The sequence below is a fragment of the Oryctolagus cuniculus genome, chromosome 10, assembly GCF_964237555.1.
Source record: "Oryctolagus cuniculus chromosome 10, mOryCun1.1, whole genome shotgun sequence".
NCBI classification, from domain to species: Eukaryota; Metazoa; Chordata; class Mammalia; order Lagomorpha; family Leporidae; genus Oryctolagus; species Oryctolagus cuniculus.
Window position 1 is genome coordinate 91,170,164 of NC_091441.1, and position 17,470 is coordinate 91,187,633.

Here is a 17,470-nt window from a genome sequence, read left to right on the forward strand (position 1 = left end):
GAAAAATACTGTTTGAGCACTAGTTATAGCATTAAATCACAATGTACAGCACATTAAGGACAGAGATCCTACATGAGGAGTAAGTGCACAGTGACTCCTGTTGTTGACTTAACAAATTGACACTCTTGTTTCTGGCGTCAGTAATCACCCTAGGCTCTTGTCATGAGTTGCCAAGGCTATGGAGGCCTTTTGAGTTCGCCGACTCTTGATCATATTTAGACAAGGTCATAGTCAAAGTAGAAATTCTCTCCTCCCTTCAGAGAAAGGTACCTCCTTCTTTGATGACCTGTTCTTTCCACTGGGCTCTCACTCACAGAGATCTTTCATTTAGGTTTTTTTTTTTCCCCACAGTGTCTTGGCTTTCCATGCCTGAAATTTTCATGGGCTTTTCAGCCAGATCCAAATGCCTTAAGGGCTGATTCTGAGGCCAGAGTGCTGTTTAGGACATCTGCCCTTCTATGAGTCTGCTGTGTATCCTGCTTCCCATGTTGGATCGTGAATGGGATAGATCTTAGAAGTTCTTTCTCAGCCATGGCATTGTCTGTGGATACAAAGGCTGTTGATTTTTGCATCTTGATTTTATATCCTGCTACTTTACCAGACTCTTCTATGAATCCCAGTAGTATCTTAGTATAGTCTTTTGGATTCCCTATTTATAGGATCATGTCATCTAAAAATAGGGATAGTTTGACTTCCTCCTTCCCAATTTGTATCCCCTTGATTTCTTTTTCTTGCTTAATGGCAATGACTAAAACTTCGAGAACTATATTTAATAATAATGGTGAGAGTGGGCATCCTTGTCTGGTTCCAGATTTCAGTAGGAATGCTTCCAACTTTTCCCCATTTAATAGGACATTGGCTGTGGGTTTGTCATAACTTACCTTGATTGTGTTGATTTTGTTGAGGAATGTTCCTTTTATACCCAATTTGCTTAAAGTTTTCACCATGAAGGGTGGTGTATTTTATCAAATGCTTTCTGTGCATTTATTGAGGTAATCATATGGTTTTTGTTCTTAACTATGTTAATGTTAATGTATCACATTGATTGATTTGTGAATGGTGAACCATCCCTGCATACCTGGGATAAATCACACTTGGTCAAGTTGAATGATCTTTCTGATGTGTTGTTGGATTCAATTGGCTACTATTTTGTTGAGAAATTGGCCTGTGGTTCTCTTTCTCTGTTGTATCTTTTTTTCAGGTTTAGGAATTAAGGTGATGCTGTCTTCATAGAAGGAATTTGGGAAAACTTTCTCCCTTTCAGTTGCTTTGAGTAGCTTGAGAAGAATTGGAGTTAGTTCTTCTTTAAATGTCTGGTAGATTTCAGCAGTGAAGCCAGCTGGTCCTGGGCTTTTCTTTGCTGAGTGTTTATTACTAAGTAAATTTCTGTCTTGGTTATTGTCTGTTTAGGTCTCTGTGTCTTCATGGCTCAATTTAGGTAGGTTGTATGTGTCCATTAATCTATCCATTTCTTCTGTGTTTCCCGATTTGTTGGCATACAGCTTTTTGTAGTAATTCATGATGATTCTTTTTATTTCTGTGGTATCTGTTGTTATATTTCCTTTTTCACCTTAATTTTATTGATTTAGGTCTTCTCCCTCTTTTTTTGGTTAATTGGGCCAAGGTGTGTCAATTTTGTTTATTTTTTCCAAAAAAACAGCTTTTTGTTACAATGATATTTTGTATTTTTTTGTTTTGTTTTAATTTTGTTTTTTCTTCTCTAATTTTACTTATTTCTTTCCTCTTACTAGTTTTGGATTTGGTTTGCTATTCTAGGTCTTTGAGATGCATTGTTAGCTCATTAATATGGTTCCTTTCCAATTTCTTGATGCAGGCACCAGTTGCTATAAACTTTCGTCTTAACACTTCTTGTGCTGTATTCCAAATGTTTTGATATGTTGTATTGTCATTTTCATTTGTTTCCAGAAATTTTTTTGCTATCTCCTTTGACATGTTCATTCAGGAGCTTGTTTTTCAGTCTCCATGTGTTTTCATATGTTCTAGAGATTCTTGAGTTGTTAATTTCCAGTTTCATTCCATTGTAGTCAGGGTAGATGGATGATATTATTTGAATTTGCTGAGTCTTGCTTTATGGCCTTGCATGTGGTCATTCCTAGAGAAAGTTCCTAGCACTAGTGGGAAGAATGTATATTCTGCATCTGTAGGGTATCTGTAGATATCCCTTAGGTACATTTGGTGTATAGTGTCGATTAACTCTGTTGTTTCCTTGCTGATTTTCTGTCTGGTTGATCTGTCCATTACTGTAAGTGGAGTATTGAATTCCCCCATTGTTATTGTATTTGAGTCTATATTTCCCTTTAGATCCCTTAATGTTTCTTTTAATTGGCCAGGTGCCCTGTAAGTAGGTGCATATACATTTATAATAGTTATATCTTCTGTTGAATTGACCCCTTAATCATTGCATAGTGTCACCCTTTGTCTCTTTTGACAGTTTTTGTGTTAAAGTCTATTTTGTCTGATACTAGAATGGCTATATCAGCTCTTTTTGGTTTCTGTTAGCATGGAATATCTTTTTCCATCCTTTCACTTTCAGTCCACATGTAACTTTGTTGGTGAGATGTGTTTCTTGAGGCAGACAATAGATGGATTTTGTTTTTTAATCCATTCTGCCAGTCTGTGTCTTTTAACGCGGGAGCTGAGGCCATTTACATTCAAGGTGAGTATTGATGAGTAATGACTTTGGCCCTGCCATTTTCCAAAAATATTCTATTGTTTTATTTGGATTCCCTTTGTACTTTTACTGGGAGATTTTCTGTCTTCACTTTCTTTCATAGTGATGACTATGATTCTATGTGTAGCATATCCTTAAGCATCTTTTGTAAGACTGGATGGGTGGTGAGAAATTCTTTAAATTTCTCTTTGTTATGAAAGGTCTTTATTTCACCTTCATTCAGAAATGAAAACTTTGTGTGGTATAATATTTTGAGTTGATAGTTTTTTTCTCTTAAGATTTGGAATAAATCTTGCCGTTCTCTCCTAGCCTATAGGGTTTCTGATGACAGGACTACTGTGAGTCTAATTGGAGATCATCTGAAAGTAATCTGGCATTTCTCTCATGCACATTTTAGAATCTTTATGTGTTACTGGGGAGAATGTGACTACAGTGTGTCATGGTGAAGATCTTTTATGGTCATGGCTATTAGGAGTTCTGTGGGCTTCCTGTACTTTGACATCCCTTTCTTTCCCCAAATTATGGAAGTTTTCTGTAATTATTTCATTAAAAAGGTCTTCTAATCTATTCTGTCTTTCCACACCTTCAGGAACTCCTAAAACCCGTATGTTGGGTTGTTTGATAGTATCCCATAAATCTCCAAACTAAAAGTTTTCTAATTTTTTTTTATGGAATGATTGTAAAATTTCCAAAGATTTATCTTCTATCTCAGATATTCTTTCTTCTGCCTCACTGAGTCTATTCTTAAGGCTATCCACCGTATGTTTTATTTGTTCCTTTGAATTCTTCATTTCCAACATTTCATTTTGATTTCTCTTTAAAATCTCAATTTCCTGGGAAAAAATTTCATTTATGTCATGTACGAATTTCTTTAGTTCATGAATTTGCTTCTGATTCCTTCTAAATAACCCTATGATCAATTTTTTGAATTCCGTTGCTGGCATTTCGGTCAATATCTTTATCTTCACATTCTAGTACTGACATGATGTGTTCTTCTGGGGCTATTGTGTTCTTCTGGGGCTATCATGTTGTTTTCCTTATTCTTGTTTCTTGAATTGCTGCATTTATTATTAGGCATTTTTGGTGATACTTGTTTGTTTGTTTTTTGACCTGTAATGGCTTTTATCTTTGACCTATGCCTTTGTGACTTAGTGGTGTGTCTGATATTTCAGTGAATACCCAGAGGTGTATGCTGGATATGGTCAGAAAGCCGTGTTCTGTTCTCCATGGTGAGGGGAGTGTCCAAAATGATACCCAAGTTGAGTGTGATAAATCTCCTCTTTTTTTTTTTTATATCGGAGAGGAGGTTTATTCTGCTCTGTTGGCATATTCTCACATTTACTTCCTCTCCTCAAAGGAGACCAGTGCCTGGGTGCTAGCTGCAGTGAGTACAGTTTTCATCCGCACTGCCACAAGAACCACACAAACAATCTGTGCAGTCCTCAGTGTGTACATGTATCTTGCAACAGTGACCCTTACCAGGAAAGCAGGGAGCCCTGAGCGTGTAGAGCCCCCCACAGTGACTGCCCAAAGTCCCAGCCACACTCTGTGCCCTCCTATGCAGGCATAGTGTTTTCATAGTCCCAGCACACAAGGCTCCCAGCCACCTGTCAATTCTCTCAACCAGACTCAGGCGTCTCCTATAAGGTGGTTTCTGGGAGCACAGACACAAGCAGGCGCAGCTGTTACGTATGTCCAGAATGGTGCCCAGCCTCTCTCAGTGGTTACAGGACGCTGGTGCCAGGTGGTCAGGGAGAGAGAAATGTGCACCCTTTGTTTTCCCCCTAGATTGGCAGGCACATTGTCTCCCACTGGGCTCCAAGCCAGACTCATGCCAGGCTTTTCCCCCAGCTTTATCACCAGTGCTTAGGCTGCTGCAGTCTGGTCTCACCTTACTCTAAAGTTGGTGCTGAGGCTCTCAGCTGCTGGGGTCCTGAGTTGTGCACATCCACACCCTCCACATAGGTCTACAGTGTCCCTCTAATTTGTGTAGAGTTTCCTCTGCTTTTTTCTCCCTAAGTCTTCCCTGAGATTGCTCTCTCTCCACTTTTTTTGAAACTATAATTCCGTAGACTAGAGCAGTAAGTGCCCTCCCTATTCTGCCATCTTGAAAACTCCTATGCTCTTTTTTAAAGGAAGTAATTTTTCTGTGCTGGCTGTCAGTTTGAATTTTATTTTTGAATACTTAATCAAATTACTTGTAGCTGTCTATTAAGGTATTAGGGGAATAAAATACATAAGTAACTTTGAAAACTTGATATGATTCTAATATTGGAATCAGAATAAACACCTATCTCCTATGAAGAAATAAGCTATGATTTTTGGTACAACTTTAAGTTGTGTCAAAATGATATATTAATGTTCTCATTATAGTGATAATTATATTTACTGAGTTATTTTAAGCTATATAGTCCTTTCGCTTCTGTCTTTTGTTCTTTGATATGAAAATGGACCAGCCAGTCTACCCATTATGCACCCACATCCCCCTCAAGAACCATCAGCAGATAAGAATAATAACAGAAGAAGATTCCGGTTAAAAGGCACCAGCAGAGAAAGGACAGACACACCCAGCGGTATGGTACCATTTCAATACTATCTTAGATCTATGCATTATTCAGGGCAATGGAATCTATCTCTGCAGGTTGTAAATTTCAAAGGATTATGAACCAATTCATTTAAAATATAAATGTCTGTTCTACAGGGATTATGGAAATAAAGTTTTCTACAAAAGAATTGCTGTAGAGCCCTAGCAGATTTCCTGGATTAAATAGACAGTACCACAGAAATAAAGGACTTCCTAATTTTACTCTCAAAGGCTGAATAAGCTTACATTATTGTTTTTTCAAAATGGCCCAGATGTGAAAGAGGAGGTTCCTGCCTGCTGACTTTACCAAAATTGAACTTTATTGTAATTTTTCATATTTCATTTGTGTCTTTTCTTTTAAATTGAACTCTGTTCAGATTGGTTTTATACATTTGCTGCCTCTGCCTCTGGATTCTTCAGTATGTGATATGATATAGATTAAAAAATTAACTCTTGGGGCTCTCAGTTATGGCACAGCAGGTTAAGCTACCCATTTGGACATCCATATTAGATTTGAGTCTCAGTTACGTTGTGCTTCCAGTTCAACTTCCTGCTAATGCACCTGGAGACAGGGGGTGATGGCTCAAATACATGGGTTACTGTCAGCTATGTGGGACGCCTAGATGGAGTTCCTTGCCTAACCTTGACTATTCTAGACATTTGAGGAGTGAACCAGCAGATGAAATACTCCTTCTCTCTGTCTCTCTGCCTTTCAAATAAATCTTTAAAAAAACATTTTTAACTCTTTGCAGCCAGTAAAGTATTAGGGAAATATAGGTGGCCGTTAACAGTTATTCTTTTGAATACTGGAATTGAGGTATATATGTGTAGATTTGTATATACATGTATTAGACTATCCTGAATCCAGCCCAGAATGTATCTCACACATACATACATTCGTACATATATATGTATATATATAACTTCTCAAAAATATAAGATTCTTGGGCTAAAATTCAACTTGCTCAGTTCACATTAATTTTATAAAAGAGTAGATAGGAAAATTAATTCTGTAACATCTGCATCATTTTCTTAAGGTGTTGAGGGAAAGACCTTGGTCTACATGATTCATGTTTAGTAAGAATTATAATTTAAAGAAAACAGAATCTATTTTATGTAAGACCCAAGGAAAAAAAATAAGACCATTTAAAAATTATATGGGTTTTTGAATTCCTTTTATCACACATTATAAAACTTGAGGCTAAAATGTCCCTGTGCAACTATCAAAGAATTTTAAGGTGACTGTCTACAAAAATGCAACTGAGTTCTTCTTTAAGCACTCACTACTGGGAAAAAAAAAAGCAATGGCATATAATCTATATTCTTACTTCTAATTTGCTTTTAAAGAATCAAACAGAAAGGTAAGAAAATTAATATAATTTTCAAAAATCACTTTTTATAAATATAAATAAAAAAATAATAGAGTAGAAAATATATATTACCATCCAGGGATTTCTTCAGGAAACCACAAGAATGAAGAAGATGAAGCAACAACCGTCCTGGCTGCTGTGGCCCAGGAAGACACAGAGGTGGTGAACTCCAGCACTCCAGGGCCCCAGTCTTCTGATCAAGCAGGTGGGCATCCTTACACCATATTTGATCATAATTCAGAAATACACCTAGTATTTCAAACCCAATTCTTTCTAAAAGTGGTGATGTAGCCACTTGCTAACATTTTAATTTTTTTATAAATCTCTTTTTGTTAACCTTAATTTTCTGTCAGACTTTAATGAATGAAAGAGTATTTTCAAGTGTTAGGACACTGGTTGTCCTGTTCTACATGAAAGTTTGAAACTTTCAAGTGTTCCCTTGACACTCTTACCCTACCCAAAGATGATGTATTATGTTTCTCCAGCTCTCTTTATAATGGAGATGGTGGGAGCTGAGAGCTTTGAGCCCATCAACATATCTTGCCTAGCAGGTGTGTGCTACTTTTACAAAGGCAAATTGGTTTTGAGCAAGAAAAAAAGGAAAATAAATGAAAATTGTTTGTAGTTTGTCAGTCTTATTTATGCAATGTTGAAACCTTCATTAAAATGTTAGGCGCAATTAGTGTCTCTAGCATAAATCTCACTGTGTAGAAAAACTAATTAGATGTTTAGGTGATCATTCTTGCATTTATCTTGTTTGCTGCAATATTGTGATTACACAGTAATTTACATATTTTTCTAAGAAAACATACCAAATTATTCATTACAATTGATATGGAAATACTTGAGTTAAACCTACGAATCCCCAAAAAGCATGTGGTCCTGAGATAATTAGAGTAACTTTGGTGTAAAACACTCTTTTTACTTTGACTTTTTGACAGTTAATAATACGTTTGGCAATAGGTCATACAATTTGTTTAACTGCATAATGAAGATGCCTTTTCCTTCAATTTGCTTCACATACTCATGTATTTAGTGTAACACACTGGTTTCTGAAAACTTTGTCAGCATTTACAAAGCACCTGCTTTGTTTGCAAAGCACCTACTGTATGCCTAGCACCATGCAAAAGGGTTTGTAGTCCAGCATAGAATAATCTAGTCAATCTGTTCATTTTATTTGTTCCTAGCTATGCTGACTCAGAACCGTCTGCACTCCTTGTCAAGGTGAGCAGATGAAATACATTCTGAGCTGGCGCTGAGGCTCACTAGGCTAATCCTCTGCCTTGTGGCGCCGACACACCGGGTTCTAGTCCCGGTGGGGGCACCGGATTCTGTCCCAGTTGCCCCTCTTCCAGGCCAGCTCTCTGCTGTGGCCAGGGAGTGCAGTGGAGGATGGCCCAAGTACTTGGGCCCTACACCCCATGGGAGACCAGGATAAGTACCTGGCTCCTGCCATCGGATCAGCGCGGTGCGCCGGCCGGCCGCGGCGGCCATTGGAGGGTGAACCAATGGCAAAGGAAGACCTTTCTCTCTGTCTCCCTCTCTCACTGTCCACTCTGCCTGTCAAAAAAAAAAAGAAAGAAAGAAAAGAAAAAGAAATACATTCTGCCTGCCAGTGGCAATAACCGTACAGATTCAGTCACTGAAAAATATGGAACCCTTGTCCTTCATTGATTTTCTCTAAGAAATATATATTTGGAGCTGGCTATGCTAAATAGCAGGTTAAGCCACCACTTGGCATGCTGGTTCACATCACAACTGCTCCACTTCCAATTCAGCTCCCTGCTAATGCATCTGGGAAAGCAGCAGCAGATGGCCCAAGAACTTGGGCCCTTGCCAATCATGTAGGACAGAAAAGACCCAGTTGAAGCTCCTGGCTCTTGGCTTCCACCTGGCCATTGCAGCCATTTTTTTGAGTGAACCAGCAGATGGAAATACCGTGTGTGTGTGTTTGTGTGTGTGTCTGTCTGTCTGTCTCTCTCTCTGTCTCTATATATATGTGTCTGTGTTTGTGTGTGTGTGTGTGTGTGTTTCTCCCTCTGTCTGTAACTCTGCCTTTCAAATAAATAAATAAATCTTTAAAAAAAGAAGAAAAGTACACATTTTTCACCTCATGTTATATAATAGCAGCTTTAGATTAATAAATGAATACAATTGTGCAACAGTTTATTTGCCATCAATTTTTATTAAAGGTTTGAGGATTTATTTGTTTGTTTTGCTTTGCTTTTGCAGTGTAAGCTTTAGAATTGACAAATCTTATATCGTTCTTTGTTATTTTCATTGAGCATAAATATGACAGGATTCAAGAGTCAGATGTAAATTATTGTGTCCACATTATAGTTCTGTAGAACAGATTCCTGCAAGATTTTTACCATTGAAATAATACAACAAAAAAAAGTAAATTTAAAAAAAACTGAAAAGTAAGTTTAGAAAATACTCAACTCTTTCCTGCTGTCATTGTAAAGAATAAAGTAAGGATGCTTTTAATGATGTTCCTTATAAAGATTTCTCTTTCCAATTTGCCTGGATCACAGAGTCAGTCCATCTCAGTGGGATATGAAAGATTAGTTTTTTAAGGTTTTATAAAAATATATCTCAGTGGTGGTATGCAGTATTTTTAAAGAAAACAATGTGCAAAAAGATTTTCATGTCAAAACATTATCTACTAAAATTAAACATAAAAGTCATTTTCACCCAGCAGGATCCACCACTTAGATTAACAAATAATTCTGTGAATTTACTGTTACTTGCACAGTCTACTCACTTGAGTCTGTGAGTTGCCCTGTTGCTGGCAGGAGAATGGGGAAGGAAAGATTGTCAGCCTTTTCTTACTTTCCCCCACCCCCACTATGATTTGTAATCTGAACAATGACCAGATATTTTGTTTAAAGAAACTTGTTAAGCACACTACTCTGTCCTCCTTCAGTTTAAAGGAGACATTAGAAACTGAAACCCTTTGAAATTTGTAAGATTTTTTCCCCCTCTGGAATGTCAGATTAATGAGATTGTGCTATAAAGAACTTGCTGCAAGACAGGTGATAATTACTACAGATTTACAAATTTCCTGGCCAGTGTTTCACCTCAGATGGAGAGGAAGTGCAAATGAGTTGCCTGTAGCTATCAACACTGATCTATGAGTTCAACGTTTAGCAGATTACAAGATGGTGGATAAATTAGCCTTCCTTGGCCTTTACATCATTTGATAAATCTGTTTCAAGAAGAAATTGTCACCTACTCCTTGCCTAAAGTAACACTTTTATGGAACGCTGCTCTAATTTTTGTCATCTTTTCCAAATGTTAGATGAGTGGATATTTCCTGAATGTGATAATCTCGTTCCCCATTTGACGTCCAGCAAACAGTCCCCACTTCTGTATGATGACTCCTGCAACACATCACACCTGTGGCTGCAAGCCAGCAATGAAAGTGATCATGACCGAGAGGTAGAGGGAACCCAGATCATTCAAGAAGACATTTTTACCTTCTCATCAAGACCACGGTCAGCACCTCATGGAAAGACTCCAGATATGTCCCCAGAGGGGGGCCCATTTATTTTGGATCCAAAAGAGGACAACAGTGTGACAAGCAGAGACACCCGATTGGAGGATGATTTTTATAGCATGGACAGCAGCGAAGAGGTACACTATTTAATAAGTAAGGCAGATTTAAAGCACAGTTGTTCTATTAGCTTCTATAACCACTAAAACCAGTTGAAATGTAAGAGGGGAAAGCAGCTTCTATTTATAAAAATATAGCAGATTGCCCTGTCAGTCAATACTTGCATCAGGTTGTTATGGTAACTCCAAATTGCTGCCTTTTTTGTTAACAGCCAATTCCATTTTTAATTATGGAAGTCAGTTTGGGGGTTTCTTTGGTTTCTGTTTTTCATTTTAATCTTTGTCTCACTAAATGAGGCATGATAGATAGTTTAGTTATATGTCAGCAAGACCAATAAAATACTGAGAATACATCATTCTAGATCTCTGGGGAAATTGTGTTGCAGTTGCTAAGCATTCTGAGTTGACAGTTTTCTGGCTTCCTTATTTCCTTGCCATCTTTTCACCTTAGACCTATTAGGACTCATTATTTTCCATATGGTCCCTGTATTTCAAGAGTTATGCCAATTAAAGTTTAGATAATGAATCATGAATTAGTGCTGGGAGTTGCTTTACAGGAGGTTTTCTGTTTGGAATTTTTTAGAATATAAATATATTTTATGAAATAGTAAAATCATAAAAAGTTTTCTTAGAAACTTGTTAAAAATGAAACTGAATACTGTTTGGAAAAAAATTATTGAAAACCTAGCACATGGTAACTTTCCCCCAAAAGAAATGTATATGGAAAGTTTCTTTAGTGTATCTTAATGATGACCATTCATATTTTCCAGAGAAAATATTCAAAAGCCAGAATTAGTAAAAATATATAAATTATTTCTTTATAGAAATAATTAGTAAAACTTTTTATGTATACTTACAAGTTTTTTCTGTAATAACTGTAACCGAGAATCTCTCTTTGGACAGTAGAATGTAGATTAAGTCCATATCGCCTACCTTTAAAGAGAGTTGAGATTATGGTAGGATTATTTAGGTAGTAATTATGGTTTTTTTGCAACTTTTAATGAGTTTTTCAGCAAAGTGCATGGAGGATCCTTTATTCACAGTATGTTCATCCTTGCCTCTGAGCCTAATGAAACAGTTATTCATACCAACCTAAGCCCACTGCAACCCCTTTCTCATATAAGTAGTCCATCTGATGCCAGGATTTGAAATGTTGCTTTTGCATACATTTGCCCCTGTCATCCTGGTAACATTAAGCTGCAGAAACTGTAAAATGGTCATTTGTCTTCAGCACCTAGTTGTGGCCCCATCCCAGCTGTCAGTTCTTTCATGATACAAGTGAAATGAACTGATTAATTCATAGCAAATTAAAGGGATAGGTGTGGCCCCTTCCTATATGCACAGTACCATACTTCCTGACCTAACCCAAAGGATAGCTCCAAGAGTGGCATTTTCATGGCCAGTAGGAAACGATGGTTCTCTGGAAAACTATAAGGAAGCATTATGGGGAACTGGCATTCAGTAATACCATACAAGAAGCTTACCTCTTCCATCTGTAGACAGGAAAGCCTTGAGAAGAAACAGTAGAGATTTATGGAAAAATTAATACCAGCTCTAAATATTTTAGTTCATGTCACTTTATATGCTTTCTTTTGCTACTAGCTACTCTACTACCATCCCAAAGTGTTTATTATGCAGATGTTATTTATTAACAACTACATGAAATTAATAACAAATTTTGTGGGCCGGCACTGTGGCGTAGCAGGTAAGGCTGTCACCTGCAGTGCCGGCATCCCATATGGGTGCCGGTTCGAGGCCTGGCTGCTCCACTTCCAATTCAGCTCTCTGCTATGGCCTGGGATAGCAGTAGAGGATGGCTCAGGTCTTTGGGCCCCTACACCCGCATGGGAGACCTGGAGGAGCCTCCTGGCTCCTGGCTTCGGATCGGCACAGTTCTGGCTTTTGCAGCCATTTGGGGAATGAACCAGCGGATGGAAAACACCTCTCTCTCTCTCTCTCTCTCCCCCCCCCTTCTCTCATTGTGTAAATATGACTTTCAAGTAAAATAAATAAATCTTTAAAAAAAATTTGCATGTATTACCCAAGTTCCCACTGGCATGGTTGTCTGGTCACCCCTCTACCATGCCCATCAGTATGACCAGCAGCTCATAGCTAGGACCAATGATGGGACCATCTTGTTGCTAACACCTGCCCTGGTCTACCTTTAGTTGGAGACTTTGAGACATGGCAGCCAGACAAGGGGCAAAAGCTTTGCCATATTATCAAGTTTTACGGAGTTTGCTATTAGAGAGACTTAACAATATATAGACCAAGAGATTTAAGATATGAGCTCTATTGAAACAAGTTCTAGAGTTTATAATGATCTCATCTTTACCAAATTTGTGATTCTCTTCCTCCTCCACCTTCTCATTCCCTTCCTCCTCTTCTTTTTGATGATATCTTTTCCTGTAGGATAATTTCACCCATTTATTAATTGTATGAATTAATGGGAAACCAGGTTACATATTTACAGTGTCTATATACAATCTTAGAAGAAAAGTCAGGTTAGTTAATTGCGGGATCCTTACTATTGGTTGCATTATTTGAGGATGTTATATCCTCAGAGAAACATGATTATACTTAAGCAAAGTATAATATCATGTTACAAATAATGGCGAACAAATTAGTAATAATTCTATTACTTACTATATTTGAAGCATACAGCTTGTAATTAAAAGACTTTATTTGATGTTAGACCATTGGGTATTTTTAAAGGGAAATTAGATGAATTCAGTAGCATATAAACTAGGCAAAATCAAATCATGTTATTATGATAGAAGAAAAGTACAGATACAGTAGTAAAAGCTAATTAAAATGAGCATTCAGTGATATATTGTCTTTGTGATTTAAGCTGTTCATAATTAATTCACATTTGAGATCTTAGTGTAAGAGCTTCAAAAGAATGAATTTTTTGCAAATGCGTTTGTGGTACTCTTCACTGTATATTTTATTTCCTAGGCAGCCATATATATAAACATTTCTAGTATTCAATTAATTTTGCAGTTGTACTTGTTATTTGAAAAGCACACTCTAGAAATATAACTCACAGTGAGCTATAAAATAAGACTACTGTGTAAAACAAATTATCTTAGGAAAGCTATTAAAACAGTGTGCCTTTCACACTCATAAAGCATCAAGAAGAAACAAAAGCATGTTGCCATTACTGTCTCCATTTTATGTTATCTGTCATTGTGCCCAGCATAGATTCTAGTATGGTTACCTAGTTTGCGGTTTGAAATATTTTTGTATTAACATTTTAGTATTCCCCTAATTTAAGTTTTCAACTAGAACTATTGTCTTTCTCTCCTGAAATTCTGTTTATCATGTACTGAAGCAGATATTTGTAGGGTCAAGTAATTCCTTTTGTGTAACAGTCCTAATTGGAATTGTGGGCCTCCCAAGTTATCCGTATATGGACTCCAGTCATGTGGCATGATGACCCATTGTGTTCATATTAGCTAGAAAACTTCCATATATCCTGCCCTTCAGACTCTGTGGAACCCAACAAAGGACAAATATACATACAACAAAGGAAAAGCTCTGACTTTGTCCTTCCTCCCAGCTTTCCTGGCCTTGTTGCTTTCAGGGCATTTTTTTTTTTTTTTTTTTTTTTTTTTTTTTTTTTGGACAGGCAGAGTGGACAGTGAGAGAGGGAGACAGAGAGAAAGGTCTTCCTTTGCCGTTGGTTCACCCTCCAATGGCCACCGCGGCTGGCGCGCTGTGCTGATCCGATGGCAGGAGCCAGGTACTTCTCCTGGTCTCCCATGGGGTGCAGGGCCCAAGTACTTGGGCCATCCTCCACTGCACTCCCTGGCCACAGCAGAGAGCTGGCCTAGAAGAGGGGCAACCGGGACAGAATCCGGCGCCCCGACCGGGACTAGAACCCAGTGTGCCGGCGCCACAAGGCGGAGGATTAGCCTAGTGAGCCACGGCGACAGCCCAGGGCATTTTTTAACAGTCAGTAGTTGTTTCATTTTATACCTTTTCCTAATGGCATATGTTTATGATTATACTATTACGATAATCCATTCACTCTTATATATCTGACTAATGATTTGGAATTGGTTTCTCACGCATACTGCTGTACACACAAAGGAAAGGATATTTAGTCCTTGTATTGCTGCTTATTTCTCCGTAACATTTAAGAACTTTAAAATGTCAATTTATGCATTGGAAAAAGAATGGAAGGACTGTATTTTGAATATATTGCCTTGCATTTTTGTTCCTATATATTCTGAGTTATATTATAACAGACTGTCTAGACCTATCAGGCAATTTTTATATTATTTTTAAAAGCTTTTATTTAATGAATGCAAAATTCATAGGTACAACTTTAGGAATATAGTGGTTCTTTCCCCCGTTCTCACCCTCCCACCCCTACTCCCATCCCACTTCCTACTCCCTCTCCCATCCCATTCTTCATTAGGATTCATTTTTAATTTAACTTTATATACAGAAGACCAACTCTATACTAAGATGTCAACAGTTTGTACCCACAGACACACATGATGTATAAAGTACTGTTTGAGAACAAGTTTTGCAGTTAATTCTGATAGTACAACTCATTAAGGACGGAGGTCCTACATGGGGAGTAAGTGCGCAGTGACTTCTGTTGTTAATTTAAAAATTAACACTCTTATTTATGACATCAGTGACCATCCGAGGCTCTTGCCATTAGCTGCCAGGGCTACAGAAGCCTATCAGCGCAGCTCTGGTTGTTGTGACAGTCTGTGGAGTAAACCAACAAATGGAAGACCTCTTTCTCTTTCCTTCTGCCTCTCTGTAACTCTGCCTTTCAAATAAATAAATAAACCTTTAAAAAAAAAAGAATATTTTTGTCTTGGATAATTAGAGGTATCTCATCATTTTCTCCAAATTTTCATTATTCCATACAGTCCCTATAACTTATGTGATTTGTCTGTAAAGCGTCATTGGTACAGGTGAAAATGTTTCCAAAAATAATTCAACACTTTTTTAAAAGCAGACTTAACAGGCCGGCGCCGCGGCTCACTAGGCCACTTGTGGCGCCGGCACACTGGGTTCTAGTCCCAGTCGGGGCACTGGATTCTGTCCCGGTTGCCCCTCTTCTAGGCCAGCTCTCTGCTGTGGCCAGGGAGTGCAGTGGAGGATGGCCCAAGTACTTGGGCTCTGCACCCCGTGGGAGACCAGGAGAAGTACCTGGCTCCTGCCATCGGATCAGCGCAGTGCACCGGCCACAGCACGCCAGCCGTGGCGGCCATTGGAGGGTGAACCAATGGCAAAGGAAGACCTTTCTCTCTCTCTCTCTCTCTCTCACTGTCCACTATGCCTGTCCAAAAAAAAAAAAAAAAAAAAAAAGGCAGACTTACCACAGTATAGTTGCTAGTTTAAAACCACCGCATCGTCCTTTCATTTTGGTTGTTTACTATCCACTGACTGTTTTTAGCTATACTGTGATCTTTAGTTGACAACAGAGATGTCTCTCTGCTGTTTGCAAGAGCTGTTGTCCAACTAAAAGATGTACGAGTTCACACATTTGATCTCTAAAACATTAGACAAAAGTAAAAACTCACACTGACCAGTTTCAACCATGCATTTAAAACTGCCATCAGAAATGTGTTTGGAATATTGCACATGTGTTTTCTTACAGAGCTTTAAGAATGCTACAGATGACTTTTTTCATGGTGAACTGAATTAGAAACTCAATTGAAATATAAATAAATATGATCATCCACTTTTACAAATGCTAAGATAGAATTCTATCCCAACTCATTCAACATTAATGTTGTGATACAAAGAACCTGGGTCCCATCTGCTCCAAGTAGGTGGCCCTCAAGAGTCATTAAAATTATCTTTTTAAAATCACAACTCATTGAAAAAAAAATCACAACTGAACAAGAGCAGTCCATTTTGTGCATCCAGAAATTATTGTCCAAATGCCCATCTGCATTTCCTTTTAAGAAAAGTAGTTCAACAAAGGCAGTGCTGGCTCCTTTGGGAAATCATTCTCATCTTCGGTGTACATATGCTGTGCTACAGTTAATCAGGCAAACTCTATTGATGTTCCTGGCACTGGGGTGCGATTGAATATTTAACAAACAAATGTTTCCAAGCCCAGAAGACAAACAGTTCAAAAGATCTGAGGTTTTTTAAAAAATATATTAAGTTAAATCAAAAGCATTTTGTATTTGTTATTCTAAGGAACAGAAGAACAAATGATTAGAATGTGAAAATGGCATGACAACTTCTTTACTATTCTGACAAATTATATTCAATTGCTGTACAAATTTTCAGTAGCTAAATGATAAACCAAAGGGAAAAAGTAATTTTCCAATCAAATCAGAGAAAGCTACCTTCTCATGTATGTAACAATGTATATGTTATATAAAAAAAAATTAGTCCAAAAATGTGTTAAACAAATTAATTAAATATGTTACATCAATAAACATCATCTATACTTTACATTGAAGCAAAAGTTTATAAACAAAATAGGATTGTTTCAGTGTACCACTCTTCAGTAAATATTGCACTGTTTTTTATTCTCGTTATTTTCTCTGTAAATGAGGGACTGACCCAACTCAAGTAGAAATATTAGTTAAAATTAGTAGTAGTGTTCTCAGTTGTGCCAGTTCTCTTTTTAGCCTCTGAGAAACCAGAATTGGTGATCCTAGGATAGCCACAGTAAACACACCTTTGGTACCCTGTCCAGATTTTCCAGTTATTTGTCTCATCATGTATTTAAAAGAGCATGGGAACATAATATCAAGGAAATACAGTGCCACTAGGAGAATACTCACCAAGGATACCCAACTAAATCCATTCACTTCTTGGCTGATCTCCCAACCAGGATATATCTTCAGAAAAATGTGAAATGAGTTCCCTTATACGTACTTGTGAATATTTCCACATATATAATCACTGCTCATGCCAAGCAGATGTTTTACAGCTGAGCAGACTACTAGAAGGAAGAAAAGGCTGCATTCTGATCCTACCCTGCCACCCTGGACTTAGAAAAATCGTCTTATTTCCGAATGTGTTGATCTTTATGGTATTTTCTAATTGATGTAGTTAACATCTGATTTTCCACGTAATCTTCTAAATTGCCATAATAATGCATCTGAAACTTTTTAAGTGGTCTTCACTACCTTTTATATTATGATAGTATTACTTTTGACACTGTCTTCCTTCTGCCATTAGATTTTATGTCTTTTGAATGTCCTCTTACCTGTT

The 17,470-nt window shown here is 37.6% G+C and overlaps 1 protein-coding gene across 14 annotated transcripts in view; it reads left to right on the top strand.

Annotated features, from left to right (window-relative positions):
• The window catches only part of CFAP20DC (CFAP20 domain containing), a 343,042-nt gene that overhangs the window by 171,497 nt on the left and 154,075 nt on the right, over positions 1 to 17,470 (top strand). For 12 of the 14 annotated variants that reach the window (XR_007921887.2, XM_051852253.2, XM_051852250.2 and 9 more), the window contains 3 exons: positions 5,149 to 5,265; positions 6,726 to 6,851; positions 9,948 to 10,282. Coding sequence is in view for 12 of the 14 variants with exons in the window: in XM_051852253.2 (XP_051708213.2) it covers positions 5,149 to 5,265; positions 6,726 to 6,851; positions 9,948 to 10,282 (578 nt within the window). In the remaining 2 variants the exon portion in view is untranslated. The remainder of the gene's footprint in view (positions 1 to 5,148; positions 5,266 to 6,725; positions 6,852 to 9,947; positions 10,283 to 17,470) is intronic. The other 2 variants (XR_011379498.1, XM_051852249.2) reach the window with 1 other exon arrangement.